The sequence below is a fragment of the Erpetoichthys calabaricus genome, chromosome 13, assembly GCF_900747795.2.
Source record: "Erpetoichthys calabaricus chromosome 13, fErpCal1.3, whole genome shotgun sequence".
Lineage (NCBI taxonomy): Eukaryota > Metazoa > Chordata > Cladistia > Polypteriformes > Polypteridae > Erpetoichthys > Erpetoichthys calabaricus.
The window spans coordinates 119,033,205-119,049,475 of NC_041406.2; the positions used below are offsets into that span (position 1 = coordinate 119,033,205).

At 39.9% G+C, this 16,271-nt stretch overlaps 1 protein-coding gene across 26 annotated transcripts in view; it reads left to right on the forward strand.

Annotated features, from left to right (window-relative positions):
* The first annotated feature begins 6,047 nt into the window (after positions 1 to 6,047).
* Positions 6,048 to 16,271, forward strand: part of clasp2 (cytoplasmic linker associated protein 2) — a 242,744-nt gene continuing 232,520 nt past the window's right edge. For 22 of the 26 annotated variants that reach the window (XM_051935860.1, XM_051935863.1, XM_051935866.1 and 19 more), the window contains exon 1: positions 6,048 to 6,618. In XM_051935860.1, coding sequence (XP_051791820.1) covers positions 6,409 to 6,618 — 210 coding nt within the window. In that variant the 5' untranslated portion in view covers positions 6,048 to 6,408. The remainder of the gene's footprint in view (positions 6,619 to 16,271) is intronic. The other 4 variants (XM_051935880.1, XM_028817518.2, XM_051935872.1 and 1 more) reach the window with 1 other exon arrangement.

Consider the following 16,271-nt stretch of genomic DNA (forward strand, 5'->3'; position numbering starts at 1 on the left):
AGGAAACCTGGTGGTGGAATGGGAAAGTATAGGAGAGTATATAGAGGAAGAGGATGGCAAAGAAGAAGTGGGATAATCAGAGAGATGCAGAAAGTAGACAAGAGTTCAAGGAGATAAGGTGCAAGGTGAAGAGAGAGGTGGCGAAGGCTGAAGAAAAGGCGTATGATGAGTTGTATGAGAGGTTGGACACTAAGGAGGGAGAAAAGGACCTGTGCCGATTGCCTAGACAGAGGGACCGAGCTGGGAAAGATGTGCAGCAGGTTAGGGTAATAAAGGATAAAGATGGAAATGTACTCACAAGTGAGGAGAGTGTGTTGAGCAGATGGAAGGAGTACTTTGAGAGGCTGATGAATGAAGATAATGAGAGAGAGAAGAGATTGGATGATATGAAGATAGTGAATCAGGAAGTGCAATGAATTAGCAAGGAGGAAGTAAGGACAGCTATGAAGAGGATGAAGAATAGAAAAGCCGTTGGTCCAGATGGCATACCTGTGGAAGCATGGAGGTGTTTAGGAGAGATGGCAGTGGAGTTTTTAACCAGATTGTATAATGGAATGTTGGAAAGTGAGAGGATGCCTGAAGAGTGGAGAAGAAGTGTACTGGTGCCGATATTTAAGAATAAGGGGGATGTGCAGGACTGCAGTAACTACAGGGGGATAAAATTGATGAGCCACAGCATGAAGATATGGGAAAGAGTAGTGGAAGCTAGGTTAAGAAGTGAGGTGATGATTAGTGAGCAGCAGTATGGATTCATGCCAAGAAAGAGCACTACAGATGATGTGTTTGCTCTGAGGGAGTTGATGGAGAAGTATAGAGAAGGCCAGAAGGAGTTGCATTGCGCCTTTGTGGACCTGGAGAAAGCATATGACAGGGTGCCTCGAGAGGAGCTGTGGTATTGTATGAGGAAGTTGGGAGTGGCAGAGAAGTATGTAAGAGTTGTACAGGATATGTACGAGGGAAGTGTGACCATGGTGAGGTCTGCAGTAGGAGTGATGGATGCATTCATGATGGAGGTGGGATTACATCAGGGATCGGCTCTGAGCCCTTTCTTATTTGCAATGGTGATGGACAGGTTGACAGACAAGATTAGTCAGGAGTCATCGTGGACTATGATGTTTGCTGATGAGATTGTGATCTGTAGTGATAGCAGGGAGAAAGTTGAGGAGACCCTGGAGAGGTGGAGATATGCTCTAGAGAGGAGAGGAATGAAGGTCAGTAGGAACAAGACACAATACATATGTGCAAATGACAGGGAGGTCAGTGGAATGGTGAGGATGCAAGGAGTAGAGTTGGTGAAGGTGGGTGAGTTTAAATACTTGGGATCAACAGTACAAAATAATGGGAATTGTGGAAGAGAGGTGAGAAAGAGAGAGCAGACAGGGTAGAATGGGTGGAGAAGAGTGTCAGGAGTGATGTGGGACAGACGGATATCAGCAAAAGTGAAAGGGAAGGTCTACAGGACGGTAGTGAGACCGGCTATGTTATATGGGTTGGAGACGGTGGCACTGACCAGAAAGCGGGAAAGAGTTGGAGGTAGCAGAGTTAAAGATGCTAAGATTTGCACTGGGTGTGACGAGGATGGACAGGATTAGAAATGAGTACATTAGGGGGTCAGCTCATGTTGGACGGTTGGGAGACAAATTCAGAGAGGCGAGATTGCGTTGGTTTGGACATGTGCAGAGGAGAGATGCTAAGTATATTGGGAGAAGGATGCTAAGGATAGAGCTGCCAGGGAAGAGAAAAAGAGGAAGGCCTAAGAGAAGATTTATGGATGTGGTGAGAGAGGACATGCAGGTGATGGGTGTGACAGAACAAGATACAGAGGACAGAAAGATATGGAAGAAGATGATCCGCTGTGGCTACTCCTAACGGGAGCAGCCGAAAGAAGAAGATTCCTTTAGAATGCAGAACTCTAAAAACTATTATTATCTCAAAGGCTTGTGATTGCAGTTAAATTTGCAATGAGGTAAACATTGCAGTCCATGATTATAATTTAGCTTCCTGTCATGACATTTGGTTTAATAATGTGGTCAAGTGTTTGAACATTACCAAGAAGAAAAAGGAAACAATGCCATATATAAAACAAAATAAAGAAAATGAAAGTTATCTAAAGTAGTTGTTGTTATTTTAATGTAGATTATGACATTTCTTCAATATATTATTCTATCTGTCCATTTCTCATTACAGAGTCAAAGTAACTGCCAAACCTAGTAAACCCCAAATGGGATTACTATGATATCAATTGTGAAAGGGTGCATCCCGGACACAGACAGGCAGACACATTTTCCTCCATCACCACATGTTTATTTACACCAATCTATTATTTACAAAGTCCTTACGTGCACCACACCAAACCCCCCACAGTCTCTCACAATTCCTGGCTCCTTCAGCCTTCTCTTCCTTTCCACACAACACACAGGGCCTCTCCTCGCCCCCTCTGCACCGGCCTTGTCCATCTCCTACCCGACTCCAGCCTTGATTGCAGGGTGGCGGCTCCTTAAATAGGTGGCTGATTGCGTGCCGCACCCAGCCACCTGCGACACAATATTTATTATTTACAAGATATCTTTTTATGAGTAGTATGTCTGCTCTCCAAGTGTTTGTGTGTGGTTTTATCTAGTCTGTTTTTCCTTCCATATCTTAAATATGTGCAAAATCAAGTGTCGACTTTAAATGGACCTGGAATGTGATAAATTACTGAAATTACTGAAATGGACATGTGGATGGATAAATGTTCAAAGGATGAATTATTTTAACAGAGGTTGGACTGTTAGGGATGCCTAGTCTACAAATCATCCACTGGATAAGAGATGGCATTTTCTTTACATTTTAATGAATTTAAAGAACTATGTGGAAAACTCATTAAAAGAATACTCCATTCCAATCGATATAATTCCTCCAGAAGCCATTTATTTGTTTTGGGGGTGTAGGGTTGATTTGTACATGAATTATAACTGGAATGCAGGCTATTCTTTATTGATTATCTGTCTTTTTTGAACAGGAAATAACATATACACTGAACAAATTATTAAGAACACTATACTAATAAGGCGGCACGGTGGCGCAGTGGCAGCGCTGCTGTCTCTCAGTAAAGAGACCTGGGTTTCGGGTCGCTTCCTGGGTCCTTTCTGTGTGGAGCTTGCATGTTCTCCCCGTGTCTGAATGAGTTTTCTCTGGGTGCTCCAGTTTCCTCCCACAGTCCAAAGACATGCAGGTTAGGTGCTTTGCAATCCTAAATTGTCCCTGGTGTGTGCCCTGTGGTGGGCTGGCGCCCTGTCTAGGCTTTGTTTAATTTCTTTATGGCTGGTTTCTACAAGATGTTGGAAACATTCCTTTGAGATTTGGGTTCATGTTGACATGATTGCCATTTCTGACTGGGAAGGCCACTGAAGAACACTGAACTAATTTTCACAGTTTTGGTGAGACTGCAGCCTTAGCTTTTTGTTCTTGGCTGACAGGATTATAAGCCAACATGATTTTCTGCTGTTCTAGGCCAACGGGCTCAAGGTTCAAGTGCATTCTGAGATGCTTTTCTGCTCACCACAGTTGTAAAAAGTTGTTATCTCAGTTACACTAGCCTTGTTGTCAGCTTGAATCAGTATGGCCGTTCTTCTCTGACCTCTCTCATTACAGAGTATTTCAGTCTGCAGAACTGCTGCTCACTGTATATCATTTGTTTGTTGCACCATTCTGAGTAAACTGTAGATACTGTTGTGTGTGAAAATTCCATTAGATCAGCAGCTACAGAAATACTTAAACCAGCCCATCTGATGCCAAGAAATCATGCCACGGTTGAAATTACTGAGATCACATTTTTTTCCATTCTGGTGTTTGATGTTAACATTAACTGAAGCACCTGACCTACATCTGCATGATTTTATGCATTGCACTGCTGCCACATGATTGGCTGATTAGATAATTGCATGGATAAGTAGGTGTACAGGTGTTTCTAATAATTTTCTCATTGACTGTATGCATGACATTGTCACATCTGGATAGTCCAGTGCAGGGCCGCAAAGGCGTGGAGGCCATCCTGACAGGAAACCAACCATAGATAGGGTGCCAGTCTAATACAGAGCCTGCTTTGATGCACATCTACACCAGACCAACTTACAATTGCCAGTTACCCTAACAAGTACATATATGATATACTAAAGGAAAACCAGAATACCTAGAGAACCCACGATTCTGGAACCATGAGGCAGCACTAATCAATGTGCCACCACACCATCCTGAACATGAAATGTACTATATAATAAAATGCTAAGGTCTGTGTGAGTGTCCACTCCCTCTGAGCAATCTGATTGGCCAGTTTGGCTTTGGTAACAAGATTGAATGAGGAAATGTGTGAGGCACACAAAGAGGAGGAGTAAAAGTGTAGGAGGCATGCTGAGAGTCACCTTGAAAGACAGGACATATATGCAGAAATGTGAATGATATTTTCACCGTGGGTAATGGGGGTTCATCTAGCATTAGTGGTAGTCACAAAGCGGACAGGAGGTAAGCAAGACACCTCAGATGATATAATTTGAGAGGCAGGCTTTATGGGAACACAACTGTGAGTGGAAGTGCCAGACAAGATCGGGTGAGACACACAAGGATATCAAGGCAGGACGTAGGAGGCACACTAAGGATATACATTAGGCAAGAGATATCAAATATGATTAAAGTTATTCTAATTTAGAGGGCAACCTCTCCTCCAACTGCACGGACGGGGTGTGCGGTTCTTAGATTTCTGTGCAGGTTTGTTGTTGACCCTGTTCTGACAAATATTCTATTTTACAAATTCTGCATTCAGGTTTGCAGTCTCCAATATCATTGAAATGCAGCCAGGTGCTGCTTCTTTTTCGGTTTTCGTTCATTTCTTCACTTTTTCACGACGCGTTTCCATTTAACTCCAGCTCCCGTCTTTCTGTGTACCTGGCCTGTACCACTACACTCGCTACCTTCAGAGTCTGTCCCCCTTCTATTATTGTCCTTCTTTCACATAGTGGTATGATCCTGGTCTGTCTTTGTATGTGATTGGCCGCATGATATGCCCATCAAAATAAAGACCCGCCCCTGTCTGCATGGATTCTCTTTTTCGCTCAGGTTGCTTACCCAGGAGAATAAAGAGTAGAACACCCTTGTGGCCACTATTGACTAGGAGAACATTTCCAACAGCTTTCTGCACACATCAAGAGACGGGTTACCTTAGCAAGTACAGTCTGCTCTGGCCCTGCTGGTACAGAGCCACAGGGTTGTCAGACCAGTCCAATTTGTTGTGTATGTGAACCCCCAGATACTTGGCAGCTCTGCACCACTTCTGTGTCCTATTTCTGAATTGCGATTGGTCTCATAAGCTTCTTTGCACGTAGCAAGTCCCCCACTAGCTCTTTTGTTTCGTTGATATTGAGTTGCCGGTTGTTATTCCTGCACCTCAAGGACGAAGTCCTCCACGACTTTCTTGTACCCTGACTTTCCTCCATTATTCTTGCAATTAATTAATGCAATTAATTACATTAATATGACATTTTACATTACAGATTTACTTTCATAAAGTACTAAATGTAGCCTGGCAGAAGAGTGAATTAGTAATATGTGAAATAATCACTTTACATAAATGAGTAATGTCATAAATGATTTTAGTCGAGGTGTAATTTTCTTTCCTGGGTTCGGAGTGGGCGCTAAATATTTTCTTCCGTCACCGCTATTTTATAGTAATTGTTTTTAGTGTGTTTTACCATGTGAGACTGTTTTAGTAACTTGTACTATATTCGCCTTCTTACTTAACAATAAATTGTGTTAACCCAGTACAAAACAAAACAGTCGCTACTGTCGCCATTTTTAAGAAGGGTCCCTAATCGTAGTGTCCTTGTTGTGCCCGTACACTTTACTCACTTATTATTCCTTCCGTGTATAGATATGATGCTCAAATCATATCGTTAAAAATAAGTATTTTTATTTTCAAGGAATAAAAGACGAAAAAAATGAGACTTTACGGCCACCTCGTAAGGGTCCTCTTAGGCTGCCGTACGAAACGTCACGCACGTACGCACGGTATGACGCAGGTGAGCGCGATGCTGGGGGGCGCAGCGGATTGAGACTACAGGCGAACAAAGCGGGCCTGCGGTTCTACTTCTGCTAACACGCTGCAGTTAAATAGCAACAGCCGGAAACGAGTAGCTCGGACAATCTTTGGGATGGCGTCAGACCACCGTATTAAAGCCCGTAGTTTAAACTGAGGAACTTGGAAGTTTTAAATTAAAGGCGGCGTCGACCTAACAGACGGTGGTGGCGACTTTGAGTAACTTAATAAAAAGTTGGAGTACCGCTCGCCACATGAGAGCCGATGAGCCGCCGTGTGAAGAGTATAACTGAAGGAGACCCCGAGATCGATCTGCGCGACTGTGTTCACCCGGGCCGATCATGGAGGAAGAGGATTACGATCACCTTAACATGGAATACTTTTACCAGCAGGTCCTGCAGAAGGATGTGAGCCGTCGGCTGCAGGTCGGTCAGCAGCTCATCGAGTACCTGAGGGAATCGCATCGCTCTTCCGATGTGGAACAGGATAAGCAGCGGTTGGACAAGACTATTGATGAACTGGCCGGCTGGGTCAACTCTAGCAACTTTAAGGTAAGTACCCAAAGGAACGTCTTAAGCCTGAATATTTACTTTTGACAAGCTTGATCTTCATCAGGGCGTCTCCTCCTATTCATAAGAGAGTAGTTTGATCACTGAATGTGGTCCACGGGTTATTCTGCGATTATGTATACCGCAGCCGGCGTCCAACGGATGGGTGGCGAAATATATATAACCAAGTTGTGGTGAACAACTTAGTTATATTCGGGGTATGAGCTCATTGGGTTATGTTAAGGCTGCCCAGCATGTCCTGGTCTGGCGCGTCTGTCTAAGCAACCTGAAAACAATTAGCTTTGAGGGGTACTCAGATAAAAGAGCCAAAAAACAAGTGTAAGTACATCATGATATTGTAGGAAGTTACATTTAAATATGGCCCGATCAGTATCAAATCCTCGCAGTTAAGTTCAGCAGCTGTTTCATTTTGGACCACATCTTGCCTCCTATAAAGATTCAAATGTAAGAGACCGACATGCAAGGGAGACTAAAAACAAGCACTGGGAATAAGCGGTCAAATCATTAAAGCAGATGTCAATTCATTCAAGAGCTTACCAAGTGCATACTTGATTACAAAGGCCCAGCAATTAGGGACATAAAAATCTACAAGCTCTATTCAGAAAGAGAAAAGGGAAGGAAGAATCTTCACATTAAAACTCCACACCAGCGCAGACAAATGTTACATCAATAGCAATAGCAGACTTTTGTGCATGTGATTTACTGGTATTCTGTACTGGGTTAGTTTTTTTTCCTTTCCGCCACAGTTGTTGGGACAGATTCTTGCAGGCTATGATGTTGCAAGGGTTGAAGTGGGGTCAAAAAATAGATATTTTCTGTACTAGTGGAGATATATCTGCCAAAAAAATGGAGCAAGTAAAATGTATGCAGTGCCTGAAAAAGTACGCGTGGTTAGGCGGTTGGATTGTGAAACGGCACTTTATTTCTGCAAATAACTGCTTCACATTAATTTCTTAATTGTCATCATGGCAATAGGTACTTCTGTTTTGGCACTTACCCTTGGTGTTGCATCTCTTGTTATATAAAGCTTCCGTCATAGTATTCTTACTGAAAGACATACAGCAAAAGAAAATGTTTTCACTACATTGTCTGTAATAAACAAATGCTCATTATACAGTGAAATGGAAGCTCAGATCTTGAGCAGATGTCCTTAATACTTCACATTAATAGTATCTTTTATACATTGGAAATTACACCACCTTCAATAAAACTAGCATAGTGGGAACACAAAGAATGTTCACTCGGGGGAAAGTGATTTCACTAATACAATCACAATAAGTGATTATGCATTTCCCTTTTAGTTAGCTGTACATGTGTTTTATATAAGCCAGTCTGTTTCTAGTGGCCAGTGTGCAGTATTCAGGCTTATTTAATACTACAAAAGGAAATCCTGCTACAGTAAAATTAATTACTTTTTTTGCAGTCCTTTATCCCCACAAATTGAAATGAGTAGTTTGATTACAAATTTGGTGGTCGCATTTGTTATAGTATTAATTTGAGAATGGTTGCTCAGTCCCGTATTAATATTACTTTTGTTGAAGATCTCAAACTAATATGGAATGATTTCTTCTCCTGTAACCAAATACCTGTGGGCTTTACCAGTCAGAATAATTCTTATTTTGAGTTGAGTTATCTGCTTGCTTTAGCCTCTAGATCTCATCGTGCTGAACATGCAGTCTGTAGTAGTAGTAGTAGTAGTACAAGAATATCAGATATGTTTAAGGAGAAAAGAGATTAATTGTTGCCCATGCATTGTGGGTATATATATTTTTATTATACACGTTTTGAGGAGTGAAAATAATAAACTCTTTGCAGAGGCATAGCAGTAAAATATCTAATTTAAAATCATCACAGAAAACAAGAACATATCAAAATTAAGTTGCAAACAAGGGTCACTGTAATCCAGTGCACAGTTTTGTTTGGAATACTGAAAGTGTTGTTATAAATTGGGACACTGGAGCATGTAAAATATACATAAGCGCCTGTCACCTATATTGTGCATCCTTTATGTTGCACCTTGTAAATCAAATGCACGTCAGTTTAGTAGCATGTTAATTAATTAAGGCCCACGGAAAGTTTTCCTTGGGTAGGTGGCAAATCCACCAACTGCAAAATGAGTTAATATTACATTTGCTAATTCAATATTTTGTATGTTAACAATTTAGCAAACATATTTGCAGTATGTTGAGGAGAATGTTGTAAATAATTAGCAGTAAATTAGTATTTATCATTAAACAATTCGAAAGATATTTTTAGAATATGTGCATATTTATACATGTGCAGAATTATAGGTAGATTGTGCAACTAATATTTCAATAACAGAAGCCATGTGTTTAATTATAAGATTGGAATTGTGATTTGATGTACAAAAGTTTATAAAGCTCTCTTATGGTACCTACCTAAATAAACAAGGCCTAATTAACTACTTACAGTAGCTTATCTAAAAGAGCATAATGTGAAAACATATATATAACTAAACAAGTGTCAGTTTCATTTCTTCTATATATTCCATGTGGAGAAATCCAGTGCATTAACTATTACATTGCTAGTTTAATTTGTTACTATGAAATTACAAATGAATTAGTAAACAAACTGAGTGAAACACTGCTTATAAAAGTGTGGCTCTCCAGTAGATACTCACATGAAGATGTCTCCATGTTAATATCAATCACTTCAGACTTTTAGGGATTTGATAAGGAAAATATAAGTTGTTTAAGATTTCATCAATCCTAAGAAAGAAGTTTTGAGTAGTTCATTCTTACAGTTTAGTCGGATTTCATTCTTCATTCTGTTCAGCACTTAATTTGCCCAGTATGTCTGAAATGGGGAAACTTTTGAACACATAAGCATAACTTTGCACTGCTGTTACACATGAAGCAAGCTTATTTCTTTAGTTGAGTTCCCTTTATTGGAAAATACTGTACATGTTTCTCATGCAGCCTTTTTTTTGCCTACAGCTGACTAATATTGGAAACGGGGCACAGGAGTGTTTTATAAGCACAAAGCAGTTTGGGAACAGTATACTGTATAAGCTGTTGTTTTTTCTTTCAATTTACTGTGTTATTTGGTCTAATTCATAAATAATATAAATTAAGTATAATGGCTATGGTATGGAGACTGTTGATTTATTTTAAATTATACTAAGTCTTTCTTATAAGGATAACATTGAGGCAGTCACCAAACACAGAGTAATTGTTTTTTACTCATAGATTAAAATGAAAACAATATGCTAAGTTTAATGTCCAATCCAGCCTGCATAGCTACAGAACACATGAAGTCCATTCAACAAATCGGAGAAAATTCAAGACTTTGCTCTCCTGACAGTGTTGCTATATACTTCTAAATTGAATTGACCCCAGCTGATGGCACAGTTGATCCATTCATGCTGTCCATTTAATCAGAAAAGCCATACGATTACAGTATTGATCTGGTCAACAAACTCATTTAGCTACATCTGTCAATATATTGCAATTTGTTTTTCTTTTTTCCCTTGTTTTGGTATGGAGCCAAATTCTTTACAACACAGCAAATCACCAACAAGTCTTATTAACCACAAAAGATTTTACACAAAATGCAGTATTTTTAAACCTAACCAACTAGAATGTTATGAGCAGACTTCAAGTCAAGTGTCTACACTAATTAGCTGTTTCTGTACTCTTAACCTATAATGGCAAAACAGGAAATGGCTCTTGAATTATTGATGATGCACTTAAAGGCTGCTCCATTTCTTTTATCCTAGGAATTATTTTAAGTGATAAATTACCTTGCATATATTTTTCTGTTAAAGAACTTTGTTTGTATTTTAGTGAATACTTCTCTGATGCAAAGTTTGCTTTCTAAATGTTTTAGTTTGTTTAGATTCTTTACTATTGTGAATTCCTTTTCATTTGCACAATTTTGTTAGATATCCACTATGTGCCATTGTAAATAATAATAATCTGAACGTTTGTTGAGTAAGCCTCCATCTTCATTAGCCAATTTATTAAATATTTATTCTTTACACATAATTGAAAAAGCAGAAGTATGAAAATGCTAAATGTTTAATCCTTGATTCATTTCAGTATGTTCAGTAATAACTACAAGGTATTAACTTCATTAATATTTAAAGTTTAGAAGTATTGTTCCCAAATTTTTTAAAGGAGTAGGAAGACACCAGGATGCTTGTTTTTTGTTTTGTCAAAAATAACAATGTGTGCTGGGTATGATGTTAAACTGCCCTTCAAGCGGTCCTCCAACCTGCGAGGAAATCATGGGGGTTAGCACTCCAGCCACTGTTAAAAACGTAACCCAGCTCTGAGACAGTGGACATGACTCCTTCCTACTCTTCACAGGAGTAGCTCTGCTGTAGCCGCCCATAGGAAGGCTTCTCCCTTTATGAAGGGGATTGGGGGGGTTTAGCCCTCGGGAGCTCCAACCCCATCCTCAGAAGAGTCAAAACTGTCAGAAGGTCAGAGACAAACACACCCTCAGAGGTTTCTGCAGGAACACTCTGGGAAACTCTAAAGGCCTTCTTAAGAGGACAGATTATTTCATATCTTTCCCACAGAAATAAATTAGAAACCAAGAAAGTGTCAGAGCTAAGAAGCGAAATTACTAGAATAGATGAAGAACAAGCCAGCCGTCCAAGTGAGGCTCTTCATAGGAAAAGGCAGGCTCTGCATACAGAACTCAAAATCTTGACAACTAAAGAAACTGAACAACTCATTTATAAATCAAGACATCATTACTACGAACACGGAGAGAAAGCTAATAAGCTTTTAGCTCAACAAATCCACAAGCAAGAAGTTCGCAATGCAATCCCAGTAATCGCCAACACGAACGGAGATGAAATCATTGACCATAAAAATATAATGCACACATTTAGAGACTACTATAAAACCTTATATTCTACTGAGTTTAAGAAGACAATACACAATCTAATGCATTTCTGGATACATTACAGATACCACAAATAGATACTTTTAGTGCTGAGGAACTGTATAAACCTCTGACCCTATCAGAATAACAAGATGCTATAAAGTCACTTCAAGGCGGGAAATCAGCAGGCCCTCATGGCTACCCTGTAGAATTTTATAAGAAATTCTCCGCTCAGCTAGCTCCCCTCTTATTGGCAACATTTACAGAAGCTAGAGACAATCAAATTCTACCTCAAACTTTTCGTCAAGCATTAATCACCGTCTTTCCTAAACAAAATACTCAAAATAAGGACTTGTTACAATTTGCATCATACAGACCAAATTCACTTCTGAATAATGATGTTAAAATACTCTCAAAAATTATAGCTAGAAGGATGGAGAAAGTGCTGCCTTCGGTAATATCACAGGATCAAACTGGATTTATTAAAGGTCGACACTTATCTTCCAGTCTTCGACACCTGTTTAATGTAATATATTCACCAGCAAAGTCAAACACCACAGAGATATTATTATCATTGGATGGAGAAAAAGCATTTGATATGATTGAATGGAATTACCTTTTCACTGCATTGGAGAAATTTGGGTTTGGCCCGAATATTTGTGCATGGATCAAACTACTGTACACCAGTCCAGAAGCTTCAGTTTGTATTAACAACATTTGTTCAGACTACTTTAAACTAGAACGTGGCACCAGACAAGGATGCCCCTTGTCACCACTGCTGTTTGCAATCGCCATTGAACCACTGGCGGCCCACTGTCGAAATTTTTATCAGATAAAGGGGATTATCAGAGAAGGACTGGAACAGAAAATTTATCTATATGCAGATGATATGGTTTTATATATATCAGACCCAGAAAAAACTGTGCCTCCAGTTTTAACAGCACTTACAGAATTTCAAAAGATCTCTGGTCTCAGAATTAATTTGAATAAAAGTATACTCATTCCAGTGAATTTACAAGCATATAATATTAGATTGGACACTGTACCTTTTACCATAGCAGATCAGTTTAAATACCATGGGGTAAATATCACAAGTAAACATAAAGCTCTTTATCAACAAAATTTCGCCGTCTGTATGGAAAAAATTGGGCAGCAAACATACAAGCCATAAAAATATGGACACAAATAAATGAACATACACAGGCTTGGTCTGCAATAGAAGTAAAATCCTGCAGTACTTCTTTATATTCCCTGCTCTGCGTCCCAATAAATGCAAGTTATCGCAAATATACTAATAACCCAATTGTGCTTCACTCACTCAGAACATGGAACCAATTTAGAAAGCAATTTAAGATGGAAAATCTTTTATCTGTGGCACCTCTGCAGGAGAACCACCTCTTTCAACCCTCGCAAACATCAAGTTTTTAATATCTGGAAAAGATTTGGGATGAAATTGCTCAGAGATCTTAATATAGACAATATCTTTGCATCCCTTGAACAATTACATTCCAAATTTCACCTTCCAGCTACACATTTCTTTCACTATCTTCAAATTAGAAACTTTGTTAAACAGAACCTGCCCGATTTTCCTCATCTCGTACCCTCCACCATGCTGGAAAAAATACTGCTCAATTTCGAGGACTTGGACACCATTTCTGCAATATATAAAATTTTATTAGAGTCCCTTCCTTTCAAAGATCCAAGAGGACAATGGGAAAAAGATCTCTTAATTAATATATCAGAAAAGGAGTGGAAGGTAGCAATGCAGAGAATTCACTCGAGCTCCATATGCGCAAAGCATAGAATTATTCAACTCAAAATTATATATCGAGCTCATCTGTCTCGCTTAAAACGGTCAAATGTTTCCAGGGCAAGACCCAACCTGCGAACACTGCAACCAAGCTCCTGCCTCACTGGGTCACATGTTTTGGGCATGCACCAAGGTACCATCATTTTGGACCAAGATTTTTAAATGCCTTTCAAACAGCCTTGGTGTCACAATCCCTCCTAACCCACTAATAGCTGTGTTGGTGTTCTTCCAGATGGATTTGAAATGGATAAGGACAAGCAAACTGTGATTGCATTCACTACACTTTTGGCACGCAGACTGATTTTGTTAAATTGGAAGAATCCTAACTCTCCTCTAATAAGTCAGTGGGAAACCGATGTTTTATATTATTTGAAATTGGAAAAAATCCTTTGATTTTTAGTTTTAGTACTGGCCTTAAATTAAATCAACAGGACATACATTTAACTGGGACAATGTACAAGTAAAATTTAAGGCCAGTACTAAAAGTGCCAGAGAGCTGGCCGAATCTTGGCTATCAAATGAGAACGCCATCAACAGACACTTGGACATAAATCCAGCATATGCAAACTTAAGAAGAACATGTTCATAATAAATAAACTGTACACCCAATACCCCCCCCCCCTCCTGATCACACTGACTTAGCCACCTCCTCCACCCCCCCCCCACCCCCTCCACGTAATTTTTTCCTACATATTGCCTTTGATTCTTGTAAGTCTAAGCATTATCCTCTGATGAAGACCCATGGTAGGGGTTGAAAGCTCAGGAATAAAAACTTCTTTATGATACATGATTAATTTTTCTCCCTTTGTGGATCTCCAGCTGCAAATATATAATATACAGTAATCCCTCCTCCATCGCAGGGGTTGCGTTCCAGAGCCACCCGTGAAATAAGAAAATCCGCGAAGTAGAAACCATATGTTTATATGGTTATTTTTATATTGTCATGCTTGGGTCACAGATTTGCGCAGAAACACAGGAGGTTGTAGAGAGACAGGAACGTTATTCAAACACTGCAAACAATCATTTGTCTCTTTTTCAAAAGTTTAAACTGTGCTCCATGACAAGACAGAGATGACAGTTCTGTCTCACAATTAAAAGAATGCAAACATATCTACCTCTTCAAAGGAGTGTGCGTCAGGAGCAGAGACTGTCATAAAGACAGAGAAAGCATACAAATCAATAGGGCTGTTTGGCTCTTAAGTATGCGAAGCACCGCGGCACAAAGCTGTTGAAGGCGGCAGCTCACACCCCCTCCGTCAGGAGCAGAGAGAGAGAGATAGAGAGAGACAGAGAAAAACAAACATGCAAAAATCAATACGTGCCCTTCGAGCTTTTAAGTATGCGAAGCACCGTGCAGCATGTCGCTTCACTAAGCAGCTGCACAGAAGTTAGCAACGTGAAGATAATCTTTCAGCATTTTTAGACGAGCGTCCGTATCGTCTAGGTCTGCGAACAGCCCCCCTGCTCACACCCCCTACGTCAGGATCAGAGAAAGCGCAAGAGAGAGAGAGAGAAAAGTAAGTTGGGTAGCTTCTCAGCCATCTGCCAATAGCGTCCCTTGTATGAAATCAACTGGGCAAACCAACTGAGGAAGCATGTACCAGAAATTAAAAGACCCATTGTCCTCAGAAATCCGCGAACCAGCAAAAAATCTGCGATAGAGTGAAGCCGCGAAAGGCGAAGCGCGATATAGCGAGGGATCACTGTATATAAATTTTTTTTCTTATGCATTACAGACAGAACAATACATGTTACTTGTGTCTGAAGCCAGAAATATGCCTAAGTATGAACAGTCATCCTTCATCAGATGCACGTGGATTAGCATAGTCCTTCAGGAATGATGAGTGAAAATTATAAGTGGGCTCAGTGCATGCTCCCTGCCTCTCTATCTCTCTGCAGAAAAGAATAGGCAATTCAGTATTAGACAAGTCTTTCAATTTCTTTTTTTTTTCTTTTATTTTAAGAGAAGCTTTCCTATTAAAAATCAAATCATATATACCATTCAACCTGTTTAGTCTCCCAAGTCCCTGCCACTAAAAACACATCCCCCTGCCGTCACCATGCTTCACCGTTGCATTGGTATTGCATGAGTGACTAATGATGCTTAGTTTCCTTTGAACATGATACTAATCTTGGTTTCATCAGATCAGAGAATCTTGTTTCTCACAATCTGAGAGTCCTTTAGGTGTAATTTTGCAAACTCAAAGCGGACTTCCACATTTGCTTTACTGAGGAGAGGCTTCTGTGTGGCCACTCTATCATGAACTTCAAATTGGTGGAGTATTATAGTGATGGCTGCCCTTCTGGAAGGTTTTTCAACCTCCACACTTATTCTGTAGAGCTCAGCGTGAATGACAATCTGGTTCTTGGTTACCTCTCTTACCATGACCCTTGTACCCAGAGGTGGGTAGTAACGAGTTAGTTACTCTGTTACATTTACTTGAGTAACTTTTTAAAAAAATTGTACTTCTAAGAGAAGTTTTACTGCACCATACTTTTTACTTTTACTTGATTACATTTGTGAAGAAGAAACGCTACTCTTACTCCGCTACATTGGGCAACACTTGAATCGTTACTTTTTTTCCATTATATATGCTATATTTTTGCCAGAGAGAAGCCGCCAGTGGATCTGCATGACTGTTTCACCAATCAGACGTAGCAACAATAATCACATGGCTCCGTTTAACAAATCAGATGTAGCTGTGCAGTCACATGACCACACACAAACTATGGCGGCATAGCGGCACAAACTCCTCACAGACAGAGGAGGAGAAAGAAAGAATACATGAAAAATGAGAGCCAACTCCTGCTGAAGCTTAACCGTCACTTCACTGAGTGAAGAACAAGCACGTTTTAACCACACATGCACAGACAGACAGTCAAGGTAAAGTGAGATTTCTTGTACGTGCACAAGCTGTCTTGTTCTAATGTTATTTTCTATCAGCTGTGCTATTTGGAGGGCAAGTGA